At 39.1% G+C, this 19,835-nt stretch overlaps 1 protein-coding gene across 1 annotated transcript in view; it reads right to left on the bottom strand.

The window, feature by feature from the left end:
* HEPHL1 (hephaestin like 1) overlaps nucleotides 1-3,392 on the bottom strand; it is a 64,384-nt gene extending 60,992 nt beyond the window's left edge. Inside the window, exon 1 of the mRNA XM_006907478.1 lies at nucleotides 3,163-3,392. Coding sequence (XP_006907540.1) covers nucleotides 3,163-3,332 — 170 coding nt within the window. The 5' untranslated portion in view covers nucleotides 3,333-3,392. The remainder of the gene's footprint in view (nucleotides 1-3,162) is intronic.
* Nucleotides 3,393-19,835: the final 16,443 nt, after the last annotated feature.

The raw sequence follows: 19,835 nt of genomic DNA, 5'->3' as shown, positions 1-19,835 counted from the left end.
ACACCATCCCCAAGCAAATCAAAGGAGCCCTGTGTTCCCATTGAGCACAGTAGGAAAGAGGAGAAATGTATTCATCATATATTTAGAAAAAAAATATTTCTAAATAGAATATAATTCCTATATCCTATACTTCCTAGGAAATATTAGTGCTATAGTCTCAATTGTATTTTCGAACCCTATGATGAAGCAAAGGTACCAAGTTGTAAAATTAAATTTTACCATCTGACTGCTACAGTGTCTCAGTAAAATGATTTCGATTTATTTCTATCTCATCCTTTCAGGATGAGGCTCTTGGTGCTGCCTAATTTTGGTTTCCAAGCTTTTTAACATCGCTGAAACTGATATCTTTCTAGTCCCCTACTTTTTGCCAAGTGTCTTTAAGGATTATATTTCAACTCCCTTGTTATACAAATTAAGAAAATTGATTTTCAGACATTATGCAACATGCTCGAGGTTACACAGCAAGTGGGGGCAGAGCAAGGACTAGATGCCAGATCTCCTGATTCCTATTTCAGTCTCTTTCCACTCATAGGGGAAAACAGAGTACCTGGCTCTCTTGGACTTCTAAATACCAGGCATTTGTCTATGTCTGAATATTCTAAATAGCAGAATATCCTCAGACATGCTGTCTACTTATGCTGCAAGAGGCTGAATAAGAGGCATGGTCATATCATCCTAGATGAGTCCTTGCTCCTGGGGAAATGGCGCCACACAGAGCACACATACTGAACTCCATGCATGTCCCACAATTGTGGCATCTTTACATGTGACACCTGTGACACCTGTGATACATGTGAGTTGTGGCACCTGTGGCATGTATTCTGTGGTCTTCAAACAAGGGTCAGGAGCCTACCACAACTGTGCTTTCTTCAGGACTCGTCTTAAGACATCTAATAGCACTTCCTGACATGATTGCTGTTAAAAGGCAATATGCATTGCACATTCACCCAGGCTTCCCTTTCAAGCTTCTGGAATCAGCCCCATATGACTGCTGTCCTTTTACACACCAGAAGGAAACACGTGGGGACATTGGAATCCCAAGTATGACGTCTAGTATGTCAGCTGCTAAAAAGCAGGAGTCCTCACATATGGAACCACAGCATTAGTTAAACCACCTCACTCTAATCTGATACCAAACTGTGTTTTAGTCATGGCTCTTTTCTTTTTCACCATAACTATATTCATGCATTTTACTGTACTTTCTTCAAAGCACCATCATATGACTGGAGACAGAGCCCCTAACTTCTTCCTGCACCCAATTCATGGAACTAGATTTCTAGTACTTGAGTATTTAAAGTACTTTGGGTTTCTTAATGAACAGGTAACTGGCTTGGTCACTGATAGCAATGATCATCTTCAATGTCTCTTTGGGAAGAGTGACAAGTGAGACTAAATCTGCCTTTAGTAAGAATTGGGTCTTTCTAGAAATTTCGTATTACTGGAATCCCTGGCTTCCTCAAAGCTGAGTTTAATTTGTTGGATAAGGATCTCCTTTGCCAAGAAACAGATTGCCAGGAAATGTGAATTCGGTGCTGCCTTTACTCTGTAAACCCTGGCAAGTACTTAATGGAACCCCAGTTCCTGGTTTATGAAGTGGGAATAAAAATATGTACAAGCAGCAATAAATTAAATGGCTCTAGTGGAATTCCTGGGTAAAAGGAAAGACTACCTACATGGATATTTAGGAGTCTATTTTACTCAACCATGTGGAAAGGAAATCCCATATCTTATTGAGCTTAAAGCCTATACTCACTACACTCAGAGTACACATCTTGAATAGTCTTGTATCCAACAGCTGCTCACAATGACAATTTTCTATTGAGCCTTTTTTGAGGACAGCAGAGCTCTATTTTTAGAGAAGGGTACTAGCAGTTAGGGTAGCCTTTCAATCTCATAACCATTTGTTATGGTGAAGGCTACTGCCACCAATGGTCAGCACATGCACGATTCAAAGAAGTCAAGAGTTTTTTTGGAAATAGCCCCTTGGACATTAAATTCCCTGGTACAAAGCTTAAAGAAAAGTCTTTCTTGGCAGGCTGGCTGGCACAGACATCACACTTCCTTAAAAACAAACAAACAAACAAACTATGACCGTATCACCTTTGTGGCATAACCTGGAAGTTGTGTATGCGAGCCAAGTGGATCTTTGGTCTTTCCACAGGGCATGGGGACCTGACTCTTAAAGATTCATTGGCAGACCCTGTGCTGTTCCTGAATCTTATCAACTAACCTCATTTTTAGAAAATCTAACTTGGATGTTGAGTACAATGGCTCTGCCTATCAAGAAAGAAGCAGGCATCCAAATATCCAACATTGGTTGCCAGAACATCTTGAAAGATGTTCTGAGAAGCACAAAGTTGAAAATATGCATAACAACTTCTGGAGCCAAGGAGTCTCTTCAGAGGGAGCTTGAAGGAACCAAAAAGAGATATAATATACAGGACCTTGCAAGGGAGAGGGGAAGCAAGGGCTATTTCCTGCAAAAATAAAAAATCAGGGACCCAGAACACTCTAGAACCATCTCATCCAGCTACACCATTGGCTTTGGGGATAGGATACCGCCCTCAGATTGAATGAGTCGGTCTGAAACAAGCCTCGCACCAGTGAAAAAAGCCATTTCTAAGTGGACTCAAGGAAGCTCTTAAAACACCAGCCAAATCTATTGTAACTACTCCTTTTTTTAAATAGTGAAAAACAAAACATAACCACATATAGCATACTTATTTCCAATGATATTTTGTTCTAAAAATAAAAACTAAGAAAACACCATATGTTTTAACAGTAACGAATTCTTGAAAATCCTCAAATTTTCATCCCAAGGGTTGCCATTATTTTTTTTAACGAACTTCTTGAACCCCCTGGATGTTACTTAGTGGTGCCTAGTGACAACTGTCCATGTGTAGAATAAGCCACTATTCAAACACCTGGTTGTGTAATGGCTCTTCACAGACAAGGCTAGAAGGCTCAACAAATAGAGTTAAGAATATCTCTTCCAAATTACACATTCACCCAGGTTAGGGCTTTTCAAGCAAACCCCAAACCTCTCCTGCTTTGTTAGATCAACTCACTCCCATAATAACTACCCAAGGAATACAACCTTCTCCATGTCGAGTCAAAAGGAAGCCAAGCATGGGAGTCTTTGGTGACCCCAAGTTCACTCACTTGTCTTCTGCAAAACTTTTCCCAGTGATAATGTTCTTCCCTTGGGGTACATAGTCCCAGTATTCTTCCACAATCCCAAGGTGGTATGTTCTGGTAACTGCACCAACCAGCACGGACAGACCCAGGAATGGGATGAGAAGGATGCAGTCAGCCTGCTGCTTCCGAGGCATTTGTGGATATAATTCAGGCAAACAGTGTGTGCAGGAGGCAACTCTGCCTGTCCCTCCCCCTCACTCGGAGCTAGTTATAAATGAGAAATGGACAAGGCCCAGCTCCTCCTCCTCAAGTAGCTTAGGGTTGGGACAGAAGCTGACAATTCGTATAAGCAGAGCAAACTCGAAGGGGGAGTTACTATGATGACAAAACCTTTGCCAGCCACCCAAGAAATGTGTAACTGGCTTATTTGTTTACTGCCCAAGCCAAACAGGCATGTTTCTGTAAGTTTTGGTGCTCTGCTCTGACATTAGTCATTCATCATTACCAGGAATGGCAGTGCAACTAGTTGGGCGATAGGTTTCCCCGCCTTCTTCCTCTTTTTCTCTCCACACCTATTACAAGAACACATTAAAATCTGAAAACTGAGCTTGTCTGAATGGAGCACCAGGAAATATCTCAAGCACTAAAGAAGGCTTCATCTCTGTCAAGAGCTCAGAGGGAATGATGCAATCACCCTCCACCATCTCCAACTTGTTTTATAAGGCTACATGAAACAATCAACTCACATCATAAAGTTCATAACAACACTGTTAAACCTCACTAGTTCTCAATTTGCTCATGCACTATCTCCCCCAAATTCATATCCCACCAGCAAAAATTAGAAGCTCAATCACCTGGTTCAGCCAAAATTCTAGAGGCTATCACCCCTAAACAGTGAGCTGCCTTTCTAAGGATGAGTGAAAATAATACAGAAGGAGTACCCTTCAGGCACATGAAGACAAAGTTTATAGCAGCTCTTTGGGTTAAAAGGGTGAAAGGAGTACCCATTCTTCTGTGTGCTCAAATCTGTGACCTAGAATTTCAATGTTTAAAGATACCTTGTTCTGCTCTGGAAGAGAGCCAATCTGATCCCCATGCAGATTTGCTCTCAAGGCTGCAGACATGGAATGAAGGAGACAGTCTCCTGGCTGTGCTTTGAGGTTGGACAGACCTGTGTTTGATATCCAGTCACACTACTTACTAACTTAGTGGCACTGAAGAATCACTTGACCTCTCTAAGCCTGGGTCTGTAAAACAGGGATGGAGCCATTGTTAAGAAGATTTAAAGGATGACATAGGAGCAAATCTAGATGACCATGAGTTTAATGATTACTTTTTAGATACGACACCATGGACATAATATAAGAAAAAAATAATTGATAAGCTGGACTTCAAGAAAATAAAATAAAAAGTTCTGCTCTGTGAAAGACACTGCAAAGAGAATGAGAAGAAAAGTCCCAGACTAGGAGAAAATATTTGCAAAAGACACATCTGATAAAGGACTGTTATCCAAAACATACAAAGAACTCTTAAAACTCAACAATAAAGAAACACACAACTTGATTTAAAAATGGACAAAAGACCTCAACAGACACCTCATCAAAGAAGATAGCCAGAAAAGAAAAGATAGCCAGGTGGAAAATATGAAGAGATGCTCCACGTCAGATGTCATCAAGAAAATGCAGTTAAAACAGTGATGTGCTGCCACTACACACCTATGAGAGCAGTCCAAATCTGGAACACTGATGATACCAAATACTTTCGAGACTGTGGAACAGGAACTCTCTTTCACTGATGGTGGCAATGCAAAATAGTATAGCCACTTTGGAAGACAGTGGCAGTTTCTCAGAAAACTAAACATATAGCCCACATTAAATATTTTACAATTTTATTTGTCAATTATACTTTAAAAGAATTTAAAAAACTAAATATACTCTTACCATATGAAACAGCAATCATGCTCTTTGGTATTTACCCAAAGAACTTGAAAATTTATGTCTACACAAAAACCTGCACCCAGATGTTTATAGCAGCTTTATTCATAATTGATAAAACTTAGAAGCAAACAAAATGTCCTTCAGTTGGTTAATGAGTAAATAAACTGTCGTACATCCAGACAATGGAATATTATTCATCACTAAAAGGAAATGAGCTATCAAGCAATGAAAAGTCATGGAGGAACCTTAAATGCATATTACTGAGTAAAAGAAGCCAATCTGAAAATCTACAAACCCTACGACTACAACTAAATGACATGCTGGAAAAGACAAAACTCTGGAGATAGTAAAGAAGTCATTGGCTGTGGGGTAGCAGGGAGGCAGAGATGAAGAGGTAGAGCACAGAGGATTTTTAGGGCAGTGAAACTACTCTGTATACTACAATAGCAAGTACATGTCATTATACATTTGTTCGAATCTATAGAATATACAACACCAAGAGTGAACCCTAATGTAAGCTATGAACTCTGGGTGATAATGAAATGTCCATATAGGTTCATGAAATGTAACAACTGTACCACTGGGCTGGTGGATGTTGGTAATGGGGGAGGCCAAGCATGTGTGGGGGCAGAGTGTATGTGGGAAAACTCTATATTCTGCTCAGTATTGCTGTGAAGCTAAAACTGTCCTAAAATAATAAAGTCTACTTTTTAAAAAGATTTTAAAAATGATATCTAATATCAAAGTGCCTACCATAGCCCCAGCACAGAGGAGGGTTGCAATAAATGTTAAAGTCCTTCCCTGTCCTTACCCACTGAGAGAGACTGCCTCAGCTTAAGCGATGAGAGACCTGCATTCCCACCAGCACTCTTTTGCTTTCTTTCCCAGAGTTCCATCTACCATGACTCCCACCAGCCTCAAAAGTTATTCTTCTTTAAATTTTTGGATACTATATAGATGTATCTTAACATGAGTTTTGCATTAATGTTCATCTTAGCTAATAAAATACATGCTGAGTATACTGTTTCATAGCAAGGCTCTTAACATCTTTGATTTATCGATCTGAAATTATGTCAGGACATTTGTAGAGTAATTACCATAGCACATTTCCTTTTAACTCACATCTGCTCTTCAATATGAATTGGGACACTTTGTGTGAGTTTGTCACTTTAACAGCCACTAGAGAGGAAGGACTCACAGGGCAAACCTGGCCTCGAAAGAAGTAGGGCTTTAGGAGTTCTTGGAATTTGGAAGTGTCCTGGACCAAATTGTTTTTGTTTATACCCCAGAGAAGCAGACTATTTTGGGCTATAGGAGGGGATCCCCAAATGCCCCTCTAGCCTGTGCACCCCTGACAGCCCAGATAAAGCCCTAATCATTACAGAACCTTGAAACACCCAAACATGCCATTCTGCTTCATTCTTCCATTTTATGTCTCAACCCTTCACTCCCTCCATCCCTCATCTATACTTAATTCCTCCTCATCCTCTCAGGTCCTCCTAGGCAATTCCTCTCTGAAGCTGTCCTTGGTTCCTGCCACAGCCACCACACTTTCCTTCCTCTGTGCTTCCTCTGGACTTTGCAAACACACACTTATCCCTGTTCATATTATTGTTTGCTTACACATCAGTCTCCCATATGAGGCTCTAAACTCCTTGAGAACAGTGCCTAACTGACCAGCCCTCAGCACCTCCCTCTCACTCTGCACAAGGTCCCAGGGCTTTATTTAAAGAACGTTCAGCTCAGGGATTGCAGCTCCACGTGTCACCCCTGGGTCCCCAGTCTCTGGACTCTCACCCTTCCACCAGTCTCACCTGTGCTTATTTACTTTGGACCACCAACTCCCCTGGGATGGGGTTTGGGCCTCCCCCTCCCTTCCTTTCCTTCTGTCATTCATGCTTGCCTCAGCTCCAAGCTGAGGTCTAAGAGCTAGTCCTGCCTCACTCTCACACCCAGGTGCTCAGGCTACTTTTTGTCTGGACTGAGAGATTTAAAAGGCATCTCGTTCATCTCTGTATCCTCAGTGGTCAGCACAGGACCAGTGGTTAGAAGTAGGCACCGAAGAAAAAAAGCATATTAATAACTGTAGCATTTATAATATATCAGGCAGTGTACTAATTGTGTTATATACACTCTCTCTTACTTTTTGCAACCATAATACTCTATGAGGTGAATAGTTTTGTCCTTGTTTTGCAGATGGGAAATGAAGATTTTGGAAGGTTAATAACTTGCCCAAGGTCACAGAGCTAGAAAATAGCAGAGCCAGGATTCAGACCAGGTCTGTCTGATTTGGAAGCCTACACTTCAAACCACCACACTCAGTAGATATTAGTGGAGCTGTGTTAAATTGAAAGCCATAGCCAGGTCAGGAGACCTTTTCAAGAAAAGAAACATTGGCAATATACAAGAATTTTTTTTTTTTGAACAGGAACGTGACCTGAGAATTTAAAAGGAACAGAATGTTGAATGCACATGGGCAAACACTCCGCCAGATGAAAGTCCAGTGATGAAATCATTCATTCAACCACTTGAAAACATTTGCTGAGTATCTACCTTATTAACTGTTTTTGTCAACTGGAAATGAGACACACATGGTCCCTGCCCTCAAAGTGTTTATATTCTAGTGAGGGAAATAGATTGTAGGCAATAAACAAGTTTTAAAATATTATTTAAAGATATTAACTAAATATCATGATGAGTTCAATGAAGTTCAAGTTAAATCCAATGCCAGTGGTATTGGGAGAACATCAAGACCGCATCCAGGAGGTGGCAGGTGTTTGGGAAGGTGGCCTAGAAGCTTCTGAAGCATGCTTATATTTTACAGGGTGGAGTATAACATGGTGAAGTCCCATTCCTAGAAGTCCCACCCATTGCCATCATAAAAACAAACAAAACAAAACAAAATCAAGGTTAGTCTGAGAGACACTTTGATTGAGTTCTGTGAGTTAAGTTAATGGGCCACATCCCTGCCCAATAGGGACTTCCGCTTTCAGGGGTTCATTTGTTCCTCCATTGGGGAAGTGTCTCATAATGCTACATTCCTTCATGCATGAGGCAAACCCTGGTGCCAGAGACTCAAGAGAGCCAGCCTTCAATCACAGATCTAGTAAAAAGAGGAGCAGAAGAAATGGACTCCCCTCCTCTCTCTCCTCAAACTCTTCCATCTTCCCCTACTTCCACACAAACTAAGACAGGTCCTCCCTGAGCCTTGAGGCTTGTTTTGTAATGACCTAGGTTGTCACAGCTTTTGATTTTTCCTAGTGAAGAAAGCTCCATCACCCTTCATCATTAGTGACCAGAGAAGAAGTCTTAGAGACTTTGAGAGAGTTCTCTGAGGGTTTCAGAGTGATGTCTGTGTGAAGGCATTTGGCAAATCTGGTTGAAAGTCAATTCAGACTCTAGAACTGTTCCCACTTCTTAGGAGATGGAAGAGGCGCTCTCCCTTCTCCTGCCCTTTCGGATTCTTTCCATAGTGGCTCAATAGCACTGTCCTCAGTACACCTATGGGCCTATGGAATGCAGAGTAGCAGGACAGGACACTCAAGGAAGGCATCCAACCTGTTTTAAGGGAAGATACCAGGCTGCTCATCACAGCACTTATTAAAAATCCCACCTGAGGAGCACTTATTAAAAATCCCACCTGAGGAGTTCTTATTAAAAATCCCACCTGAGGAGTTCTTCAGGAAGCCCTGTTATATGACATCAAAGATGCTGCTTAACTATAGCAAATTTCTGGATGTAGGTGGCTACAGGAAATGAATTCCTGTTAGAAAGGAGGTCCTGGGCTCCCGATGGGGTCTGCCTTAGCTGAGATCTCCCTGGGACATAGATTCCCTGGAGAAACACCTCTGACGATCAAAGCGCCTGGTGATTCTGCAGAAAAGGGCTTTATAGGTAGTGCTTCAGCTCTCAAGTTTGGACACGTAGGCACAAGTGGCATGGATTCTGGAGCATGGCCAGGGTTCCTTGCCCTAGCCTGATCACTGGTGCCCAAATTCCACAATCAGAGCTTAAGACTAACCCTATAAAAATGAAAATATCTCATGGTATTGGTCTCACTGGTTGTAGTTGCCTTTGTTGAATGAGTTTATTAGGTCCTCTCCCACGAATAGATTTAGATTGAGGGGAGGAAGAGAGGGAACTTGAGGCATATGGTCTTCCAGGAAGAGGTCCAGTAAGCCTTTGCTTCAAGTCAGAAAGAATCCAAGCAACTGTGTGGTTCAGAAGCCCCAACTTACATGCCTGTGCTTTTAGTCTAGAAGAGTATCTAATACAAAATCTGAACTGAACTCTATTTCCTTTAAGTAGGATATGAACCTTCCATTTCATCATAGACCCCACCACTCCTCACTGTCTCAAATATGTCTATTTCACCTATTCAACATCTGGTCTGAAGATATGTGTGTTTGTGGCCAGTGAATTCTATTCTAATTTTCTACTCAATGCAGAAGTCTTTTCAACAACATCATGTATTTTTTGTTCATTCATTTATTCACATATTCATTCAAAAAAAATATGTTTTGAGTACCTACTACATGCAGGCTTTTAAGCACATGGGATTTTAGAGGAGGAAGAGCGCTTAGGGATATCCTGCTCTTAACACGTTGTCTCACGGGTAATGCAGCTGAGGTCCAGAATGCTGTATGACCTAGGTACCACCACAAAACTGCTCTGAGCAGAGCTGTGTTTAGTGAGAAACTGGGTGTCCAGATGTGGCTGTCACACTTGAGATTGCCAAGCACCTCACTGAAATTCAATCACACTATGACTGTGGCGTTTACCAATGTGCCCAATTCAGTGACTCTTGGGGGCCTCTGGGTCCCTAAGATATTTTCAGGGGATCAGCAAGGTCAAAACTAGCTTTGTAATGATACAAAATTATTGTTTGCTTCCATCACTGTCATTCTCTCATAAAAGTATATTAAAGTTTTCTGGAGGTACATGATGTATGATATTGCAGCAGACTGAAGGTAGAGCAGATATGAGACTATTAAGCCTGCCACTGAGTGGTTTGCATAACTGTATAAGTATGACACTTATTACTAAATATATTTTTGGAAAATATACTTTTATTTGAAAATATGTTATCTATATTAACATTTAATGGATTTTATGTTAATATTTATTATTTTTTTCAAATTAATTTACAAATAGTCTCTAAATTTCTCATTTTTAATTTCTAATGTGGTAAATATCAGTAGATATAACCTGCATAAAATCTAGATATTTGGGGTCTTCGGTAATTTTTAAGAGTATAAATTGGTCCTGAGTTAAAAAGTTTGAGAACTGCTGATTTATTCTGATAAACCTAGCAAAGGCAAATTATATTACTTAATTTTTTCCAATAAGCATATCATCATATACATAAGTTGTACAATTTTTTAAAAAATAAAAATCTTGAATGGGCCTCATTTTTGCTTCTTAAAAATGGAAAGAGGAGCCTTGCATGTGGCAGGCCCAATTACTCCTTTATTTATGTTAAGGTTCAGTCTGACTTGAGCTATTCCACCACCCAAGACTGAGAGGAGTAACCTTGGCCTTGTGGTTATTAGAGTATATTAGGGCTGATGTCATCTCAACTCCCAAATCTACTCCTCCTGCTTCCATCTAAGTGATGGGTACAATCATCATCAGGGGCCTAGACCAGAAACCTGGATTTCTCTTTTACTCTCTCCTCTTGCTTTCTGCCATATTCACCATTGCTATCTTATTGAACAGCTCTTGTACCTTTCCTCTTCACTGCAACAGCCATCGTTGAGACAGACATTATCTCATGCTTGGAGATGGTTCTTATGTCTTTGCTGGTCTCAGGGTCCACCTTGGTGTCAACATGGTGGCTCCATTCTGTCCCCAGAATAATCTATTACATAGAATCTGATCAAGATCCACCCTGCTCAGTCTTCACCATGTCATAAAAGGTCCTTAGTTATTCAGCCCCTGAGGACTAACCAGCCTCACCACCTCATACACTTCTTGCAAACTCTATTCTCCTCAATGGAGAATACTTGATGTCTCCAAACCTGCCACGCCCAGTGAGGCCTCAGGGCCTTTCAACCCTGGGTTTGGAGTTCCCCCAGCCTGGAATGCATTTCCTTCCTGCTTGTCTACCTGACAAGCTCCATACCTCAAGTCTCAGCTCAAGAACTCCTTTCTGGAGGAAACTCCAGCTCCTGGAAAGGACGGGTACACACAATAAATATTTGTTAAAATAAATGCATAAATTCTTTATCTGAAAAAAATCATTCCACAGTATCTGTTAAATTTCCTCGCCTTATTAAATATGGTATAATGAACTGGATTAATAATTTTTGTACACTCTTTAGAGTAGGGACACTGAGCTATAATGAATGTTCATTGATCTCAGGACTTGACCTAGAAGTTGTTTTTCTCTTAATATATCTATAACATCAACCATTTTCTTGTCTTTGCTTATTTCTCCTTAAAATAGAATCAGAGAGTGAGATCAATATAACTTGGTTCTAATAAATTGGCTTCTGGTTAATTGGTTCTGTCACTTTAGGGTTACTAATACAGTACTTATAAAGATTTTACCTAGTATAAATAATGCATGGGTATTTTTCTCTTCACTTTCTCATTAAAACCGTACTTTTTTGTAACATTAATTCTGGTAGCATCTTTCTTATAGTGTCAACACAAAATGGGACAGGTCGCCAATGGAGCCTTTTGCCTGATTAAAATTACTTGTGATTTCTATTTCTTATTAGTAGAGGAAACTTTATAAAAACAAGATAATCTATTGAAATAACCCATGTTAAGCACCTAATAGAAGGTCTGTCACAGGGTAGTAAACAATAAATGCCAGTTCTTCCTTCTACCATTAAAGTCAAATTCAACAAAACTAAGTCCAGAGTTTTCACCATGGCATGTAAAGCCTGCTGATCTGACCCTGCCCATGCCAGAAACCTGCTACTCTCCCCGTGAGATTTTTTATTCCAGTAATATAGCCTGCCAGTGCTCCTTGAGCATGCCATGCCATGCTGCTTCTCATCTCTGCTTTACTCATTTACTTCCTTCCCTGGGAATGCCTTTGCCCCATCATAACTTCTTCCTGTCCTGCTGGATTCATAGCAGGTATCATCTTCTCTGGCAATACTTCTGGTCCTCCCCAGCTTGAGTTAGCTTCTCCACCTTGAGGCTCCTCCATAACCTCAAGCCAACCTCTATCGGAGCCATATAACCTTGGGCACAGAACCTGATCTCTCTTATCTCAGTTTCCTCATCTGTAAAATATAATAATAGTTTGAACTTCACAGAGTTATTAGGATAATTACTTGAGATTTATTTAAAGTGCTTAGAATAGTGCCTGGAACATGTGAGTCACCCCCTACATGCTAGCTATTATATTTATTTTGGTACCACTTAGCACATTGAAAATATTTGTGTACTTATCTATGACTTTGTCTTTGTTCTCTGTCTCCAAGAACCTAGCAGACCCCTTGGGTGCTATCTAGTGTTTTATAAACTGAACTAACTCTTGCTATCACTCAAAATTCTATTATCTATCAATGAACATATGTAGTTTTCCACCATAGTAGTTAGCACAGAACAATATTCCGCATTATGGTCTTTCCCTTTATATCATTCATACTTTTGCAATTTTTAACAGCTATATACATTTTTATTCATTTCCCTTTATATTTGCTATAATTGATTTTGTTGTAAACATTTTTGGCCTTAAAAAAGAAATGTTTCCATATGGCAGCACGAAATTGTTTGGTCAAAGAATATAAACACTTTACAGCCCTTGAGAGATCACCACGCTGATCTCCAAAGAGAACAGGCTGCTATACAATTTCTCATAAACCTATTTCTCCCCAAGACGTGTTATCATTAGATTTTATCACGGGTTTTATTTCTTTAGTGGAAATATAATAGTAGCTCTGAGTTGTTCTTATTTGCCTATTGTTAATTTCTACCAAGGATGGATATTTTGTCACACAATATTGTATTTGTATACACAAGATACTGTATTTTTTCATTAGCAACAAAAATATCTACTCGTTTTTTACAACATTCAAAGTGGAGTTCAAATAGTAACATTATATATTTCTATCGTCTTTATACTCCTTTAGATATAAAAATTTCCAATCTAGTTGTTTTGCTTTTGACATGTATTTTACAGCACTTTCTGCTACCACAGATTTTTGTCCATGAATAGTGCCCCAGGTGTGGAGTAACACAATGATATTTTGACATTTAAGCTGTCCCATAATAGTCTTTAATAGCATTTGACTATGCTAATTTGTTTACTTCAAGCTTCATTTTTGACAGGTGGTTTTCGAATAGTTAAAATAGAATTTAGGTTACTTGCAAAGCACTAGGAAATTTTGTGGGTTTAAATATATATTCTACACGACTTGGCTAAACAATTTTGTGTTTGATTTTTAGATTTTTGAACATATATATAGTTAATGTGGTTAATATTTGATTGCTTATAATAATAACAGAATAAAGTTTAGTTACGGACAAAGTTAAGTTGTGAAGAGATTTAAAACGCAGAAATACTTGAAAATAACAAGATCACAATAGCCAAGAGGTGTAAACAACCCAGCTGTCCATCAACAGAGGAATGAATAAAGAAAATATGATATGTGTGTACAATATACTATTATTAAGCCATAAAAAGAAATGAACTTTTTGATACATATTGCAGCATGTATAAACCTTAAATATGTTATGCTAACTGAAATAAGCCAGACACAAAAGGACAAATACTGTATAATTCATTTACAGAAAATATCTAGAACAGACAAAAATTAGATCAGAGGTTACTGAAGCTTGAAGGAGGAGAAATGAGAAGTTATTGCTTAATGATTATAGAGTTTCTGTTTGCGGTGATATAAACATTTTGAAATAAATAATGGTTATGGTTGTACACATTGTAAATGTAATTAATACCACTGAATTATACACTTAAAATTGGCTAAAATGACAAATTTTGTTATATATAAATTTAGCACAACTTTTAAAAATTAATAACGTAATATGTCAAAAACCATTGAATAGTACATTTTAAGTCAGCGAATGTATGGTGTGGAATTATCTCTCAATACAGCTGTTCTTTAAAAATCTTGATAAGTGATAGCCTTCAGAGTGTGAAATAAAACATTAGAAACAATATCCCGGGAACTACTACTAATATGATAACCTTGGCTTCTATTTTCATATTTATCATACCTCTAAGATTTCTTCCAGCGAATTTTAATGAAACACATATAATGAAACCAATTTCACCACAGGCTAATTGAGATAAATAAGAGTTAAGTTCCTATGGTATATTTCTGGTCACAGAAAACATCACCAAACTTCTAAAGCAAAGATCCCAAACATGTCTATTATTAAACATTGAAATAAATGTGAGCTATGCATTCATTTAAAAAATATTAATAAAAACAAGTAAGGTAATTCTTTCCTAGCTCAGTGATTCCAGTTTAGGGTCGCGGGTGACCGGAGCCTGTCCTGGCAGCTCAGGGTGCAGTTTGGGAAACCACCCTGGACAGGATGCCCTTTCATCACAGGGCACACTCACACCCACACCCACACTCACTCAGACTGAGACAAGGTAGACATGCCAATTAACAACAATGTGCACATCTTTTGGATGTAGGAGGAAACCAGCCCTGGGGAAAACCCATGCAGACGCAAGAGAATGTGCAGACTCCACACAGTGGCGCTGGCTAGGAATCAATTTTTTTTTCTCATCAACATTATATCTGAACAACATTGCATGAAATGATGTTATTTGAGAACCTGACATATGAGACTCTATAAAAACCAGAAGCGAAGAACATCAAGACAAGTTTCTCTGGGCTGCTTGAAGTTGAAGCCCCCATTTATGAAAGATCAAGTGTTAGTTGCATCGTGTTTGTGGCAGGTGGTAGGGAAATGCCCTTGAGAGATCCCTATCGATGGCTTTGTTAGAGAGAGACCTAAATCAAGTAGAGGAGGATGAGAAGGAAAGACTGGGAGGCCAATAATTTAATCCTGACTGTGATGTGGAGCCTTGATCTGATCTTCGTCAGTCCTCAGGGAATGGGGCCAATTTCCAAATCATCCATGATGAGCTGCAAACTAAGCTGCTGCCACCCCACCCCCATCTTTCTAATGCCAGAATTGTATTTCATGAAGAATGCCTATTTTTATCTATACATAGAAAATTCTAGTATATTAATCCTCATTTCATCTAGCTCCATAATACAGAATCAGGCCAATATGTAGGAAAAGCTTCAGATTTTGGCTAGAAATAAAGAGGATCTTTTTTAACAATTACAGTGATGTGAAAATGGATGGACGATTTGATAATATAGGTATACCTCGGTCACCTTGTGGGTTCAGTTCCAGATCACCACAATAAAGTGAGTATTGCCATAAAGTGAGTTACAATCTTTTTGCTGGTAGAGGGTCTTGCATTCAATTTGTCAAAAATGCAACATCATAAAGCGCAATAAAACAAAGCTCAATAAAACAAAGTATGCCTTGTGGTGAAACCCATCAGTGGCCATGTCCAAGAAAGAGCAGATCAATCCATCAGGACTGCAATAAAGTAGTTCTCAAACTTTCTCTGCATCAGAAACACCTGGAAAATTTGTTAAACCACAGATTGCTCAGTTCCATCCCAAAGCTTGTGATTCAGCAGTCATGGGCGGGACTACATAATTTGCTTTTCTAACAAATTCCCACGTGCTCCTGATGTTGCTAATCCAGGAACAACACTTTGAGAACCATTTCTAAAAACGATATCCTGCTGCTGGGCTGGATGCTGTGCTACATAACCTCCAAGGTATGTTCCTGCTCTGAGATTCTATGATTCCATGGAAACCCCATATGAGACAAACATTCAAATTCTAAAGAAATGCATTTGCTCCAAAAATGGTACTCAGTTCACTTTAGTTTAAAAAACCAAGAATTTATGGGATACATTATATTCTTAGCAGCATGCTAGGTATCAAAGTACTATTTAAAAATTAAAGCAAATGATTCTGGCTCTCAGAGACCCTGCAGTTGAACTAGCAAGGCAAACCCTAGCTCCTCCATTTGGTTGCTATGTTAATTCTCACCTATTTGACAAATATTTCATTATGTTTCTATTATTCTTCAATTTATGAGCTAGGCATGGAGGATACAATCCAACCTAAGAAACGCTTAACAAAATTATAACCTTTCCAAAACTTTATTTATTTATGTATAAAATGGAAATGCTACCTACTTCCCAAGATCATTGTGAGGATTAAAGTACATAATGTTTGTCAAAGTGCCTAGGACAGTACCTCGTGTATAAAGTAGGTGCTCAATAAATATTTTCTGTGACTGGGATGCTTCAGATCAGAAGTTTGACTCGGTCTGGTCCATGAGAATAGAGGAAGTTAGTTAATGGCTATCATATCTCCATGAAACAGGTGAGCAGGGTAATTTTCCTAAATACCTCATCCAGTGATCTGGTTGCTTTCACTGCCATAGATTCTCCTTTTCTACCAATAGCAGCAGAAATGGGTCTCAGAGGACTCTGAGAGAAGCTTGAAGAACAGTGTCATCACTGAAGGTGCCAATTCCAAATATCCTGGAAGGTGATGAGTTGAAAGGCAGCAGTGTACAAAGTTTATCAACCTTGGCATCATTGTCATCTTGGACTGGACAGTTTTTTGTACCAGGGGCTGTCTTGTCCATTTTAAGATGGTTAGCAGCATTCCTGGCCCCTATCCACTAGATGCTAGTAGCACTCCTCCTCAATGATGACATCCAAAATCATCTCCAGACATTACCAAATATCCCTGTGGGACAAAATCACCTCTGGTTGAGAATCACTGGTATGGAGGAACTCTCACACACAGAGTCGCCAGATTTAGCAAATAAAAATACAGGACTTCTTAAAAGACAACTGATAGAGTGAGAGAAAATATTTTCAAATCATGTATCTCATATATGGTATCAGGGATTAATTTCTAGAATATATAAAGAACTCCCACAACTCAACAACAACAAAAATTCAAAAATGGGCAAAGGACTAGACTAGACATTTCTCTAAAGAAAACAAATAAATGGCCAATAAGCACATAAAAAAGCTGCTTGACATTACTAGTTATTAGAGGAATACAAATCAAAACCACAATGAAGCATAAAAAGAATCTATAGAATGGGAGAAAATATTTGCAAGCCATCTATCTGATAAGGGGTTAGTATTCAAAATATATAAAGAAAACAATTCAATAGCAAAGAAACAACCCAATTAAAACATGGGCAAAGGACTTTAACAGACATTTTCCAAAAGAAGGCATACAAATGGCTGACAGGTATATGAAAAGATACGCAACATTATTAACCATCGGGAAAGTAGAAATCAAAACCACAATGAGATTTCACCTCTTACCTGTTAGGATGACCATTATCAGAAAAGAAAAAGGTAAGTGTGGATAAGGTTGTGAAGAAATTGTACACTCTTGGCAGGAATGTAAAATGGTCTAGTTGCTATGGAAAACAGTATGGAGAATCCCCAAAAAACTAAAAATAGAACTACCATATGATCCAGCAAGCCCACTTCTGGATATTTATCCAAAAGAATTGAAATCAGGATCTCGAAGAGATATTAGCACTCCCATGTCCACTGCAGCATTATTCGTAATAATAAAGATGTGGAAATAGCCTAAATGGACATGGCGAATGAATGGATAAAGAAAACATATAGACATACACAAAATTGAATGTTATTTAGTATTTTTTTTAAGATATTTTGTAATATGTGACAAAGTGGATGAAACTTGAGGACGTCATGTAAAGTGAAGTAAGCCAGTCAGAGAAGGACAAATACTGAATGATATCATTTATATGAGATACATAAAATACTCAAATTCATAGAAACAAAGACTAGTTGCCCAGGGCTAGGAGGAGGGGTTCAGGGGAACTCCCAACTCAACAGGGATAAAGTTTCATTCACACAGGATGAATAAGCTCTAGAGATCTGCTGTGCAACATTGTAGTTAACAATACTGTATTGTGCACTTAAAAATGTATTAAGAGAACAGATCTCATGTTAAATGTTCTTACTACAGTTTAATCAATAATAAAATAAAATAAAACATAAGATATTACTTCATGCTCATTAGGATGGCTATCGTATTTTTTTTAAGAACAAAAATAACAAATGTTTAAAAAGATGTGGAAAAATTGAAACCTTTGTGAATTGCTGGTGGGAATATAAAATGATGTGGCTGAAGTGGAAACAGCTTGATGGTTCAACAAAAAGTTAAACATAGAATTACCCTATGATGAAGAGAAAAGGAATCCTCATACACTGCTGGTGGGACTGCAAATTGGTACAGCCACTATGGAAAACAGTATGAAGGTTTCTCAAAAACCTAAGAATTGATCTACCATATGACCCATCAATCGCTCTACTGGGTATTTACCCCAAAGACTTGAAAACGCATATCTGAAAAGATATTTGCACACCGATGTTCATAGCAGCATTATTCACAGTGGCCAGGACATGGAAGCAACTAAAGTGTCCTATGATAGATGATTGGCTAAAGAAGCTGTGGTACATATATACAATGGAATATTACTCAGCCATAAGAAGAGATGAAATACTGCCATTTGCGACAACATGGATAGACTTCAAGATAATCATGCTAAGCAAAATAAGCCTGACAGAAAAAGTTGAAAATCACTTATATTTGGGATATAAACCTAAAAGTGACAAATGAACAGGACAAAAAAACTGAGACTCATAGACATAGACAATAGACTAGTGGTTACCAGAGGGTACGGGGTAGGAAGGAAGGGTGAGGTAGATGGGGTAAAAGGGGTCAAATATATGGTAACAGAAAGAAATCGAACTATGGGAGGGAAACACGAAATGTAAATATATATATTCACATGTGCCTTACTGTTAAAATATATAGCTGAAACTTATCGGATTTTGTTAACCAATGTCACCATTTAAAAAAATCAATAATTAAAAAATAAAAAAAGGAATAACCCTATGATCCAGCAATGCTACTCCTAGGTACATACCCAAAAGAATGAAAAGCAGAGATTTAACAAATACTCACACTCCAATGGTCACAGCAGCATTATTTATAATAGCCAAAAGGTGGAACACTGCAAATGTTCATCTAAAGATGGATAGAGAGAAAAAAAAATGGCATAGATGATAAAGGCTCTTCTGTTCATCTTTCTGGCAACCGAATCAAAGTTGTGACAGAAACAAGGAGCAGCAGCAAGGAAAAATCGCCTGGGGTCTAGATGAACAAACCATACAACTAGGGAGAAGTCCAACAAATGATCCTGCAACAGCAGAAGGTAGGGCAGGGTGAGGACACGGGGCTGCCTGGTCTCCAGCAGCTGATAGGGATGGAGGCTGAGGCAGTGGCAGTGGCAAACGGCTCTTAAAGGGGCTGTGACCGTGAGCAGATTTTTGCGGCGACGGACCTGCTCACTCTGAGTATCAAGGCCTATTCAGCTGCGCACAGGAGGCATCAGGGACTTATAAGGAGGCATTGTCAGAGAGAGGGCTAAGGCGAGATTAGCTCTGTACAGAAGTGCCTGTGATATCCATTGTTTCCTGTTGAGCCCTCCTCGCTCCCAGTGCACAGACTCAGCACCGCCATAGCCATGAGGTCATCAAACTGGATAACAGAGGTCACTCCATCCAGAGGATTCCCTGAAACCTCATCTCCCCAACTCACTGCCCCATCCAAGCCACATCCAGGTATATCCTCAGTGAGTCAGGTGCTTCTTGCTGAG

This window comes from Pteropus alecto, unplaced genomic scaffold (assembly GCF_000325575.1).
Source record: "Pteropus alecto unplaced genomic scaffold, ASM32557v1 scaffold12, whole genome shotgun sequence".
NCBI classification, from domain to species: domain Eukaryota; kingdom Metazoa; phylum Chordata; class Mammalia; order Chiroptera; family Pteropodidae; genus Pteropus; species Pteropus alecto.
This window is presented reverse-complemented; position numbering and strand designations above follow the sequence as displayed.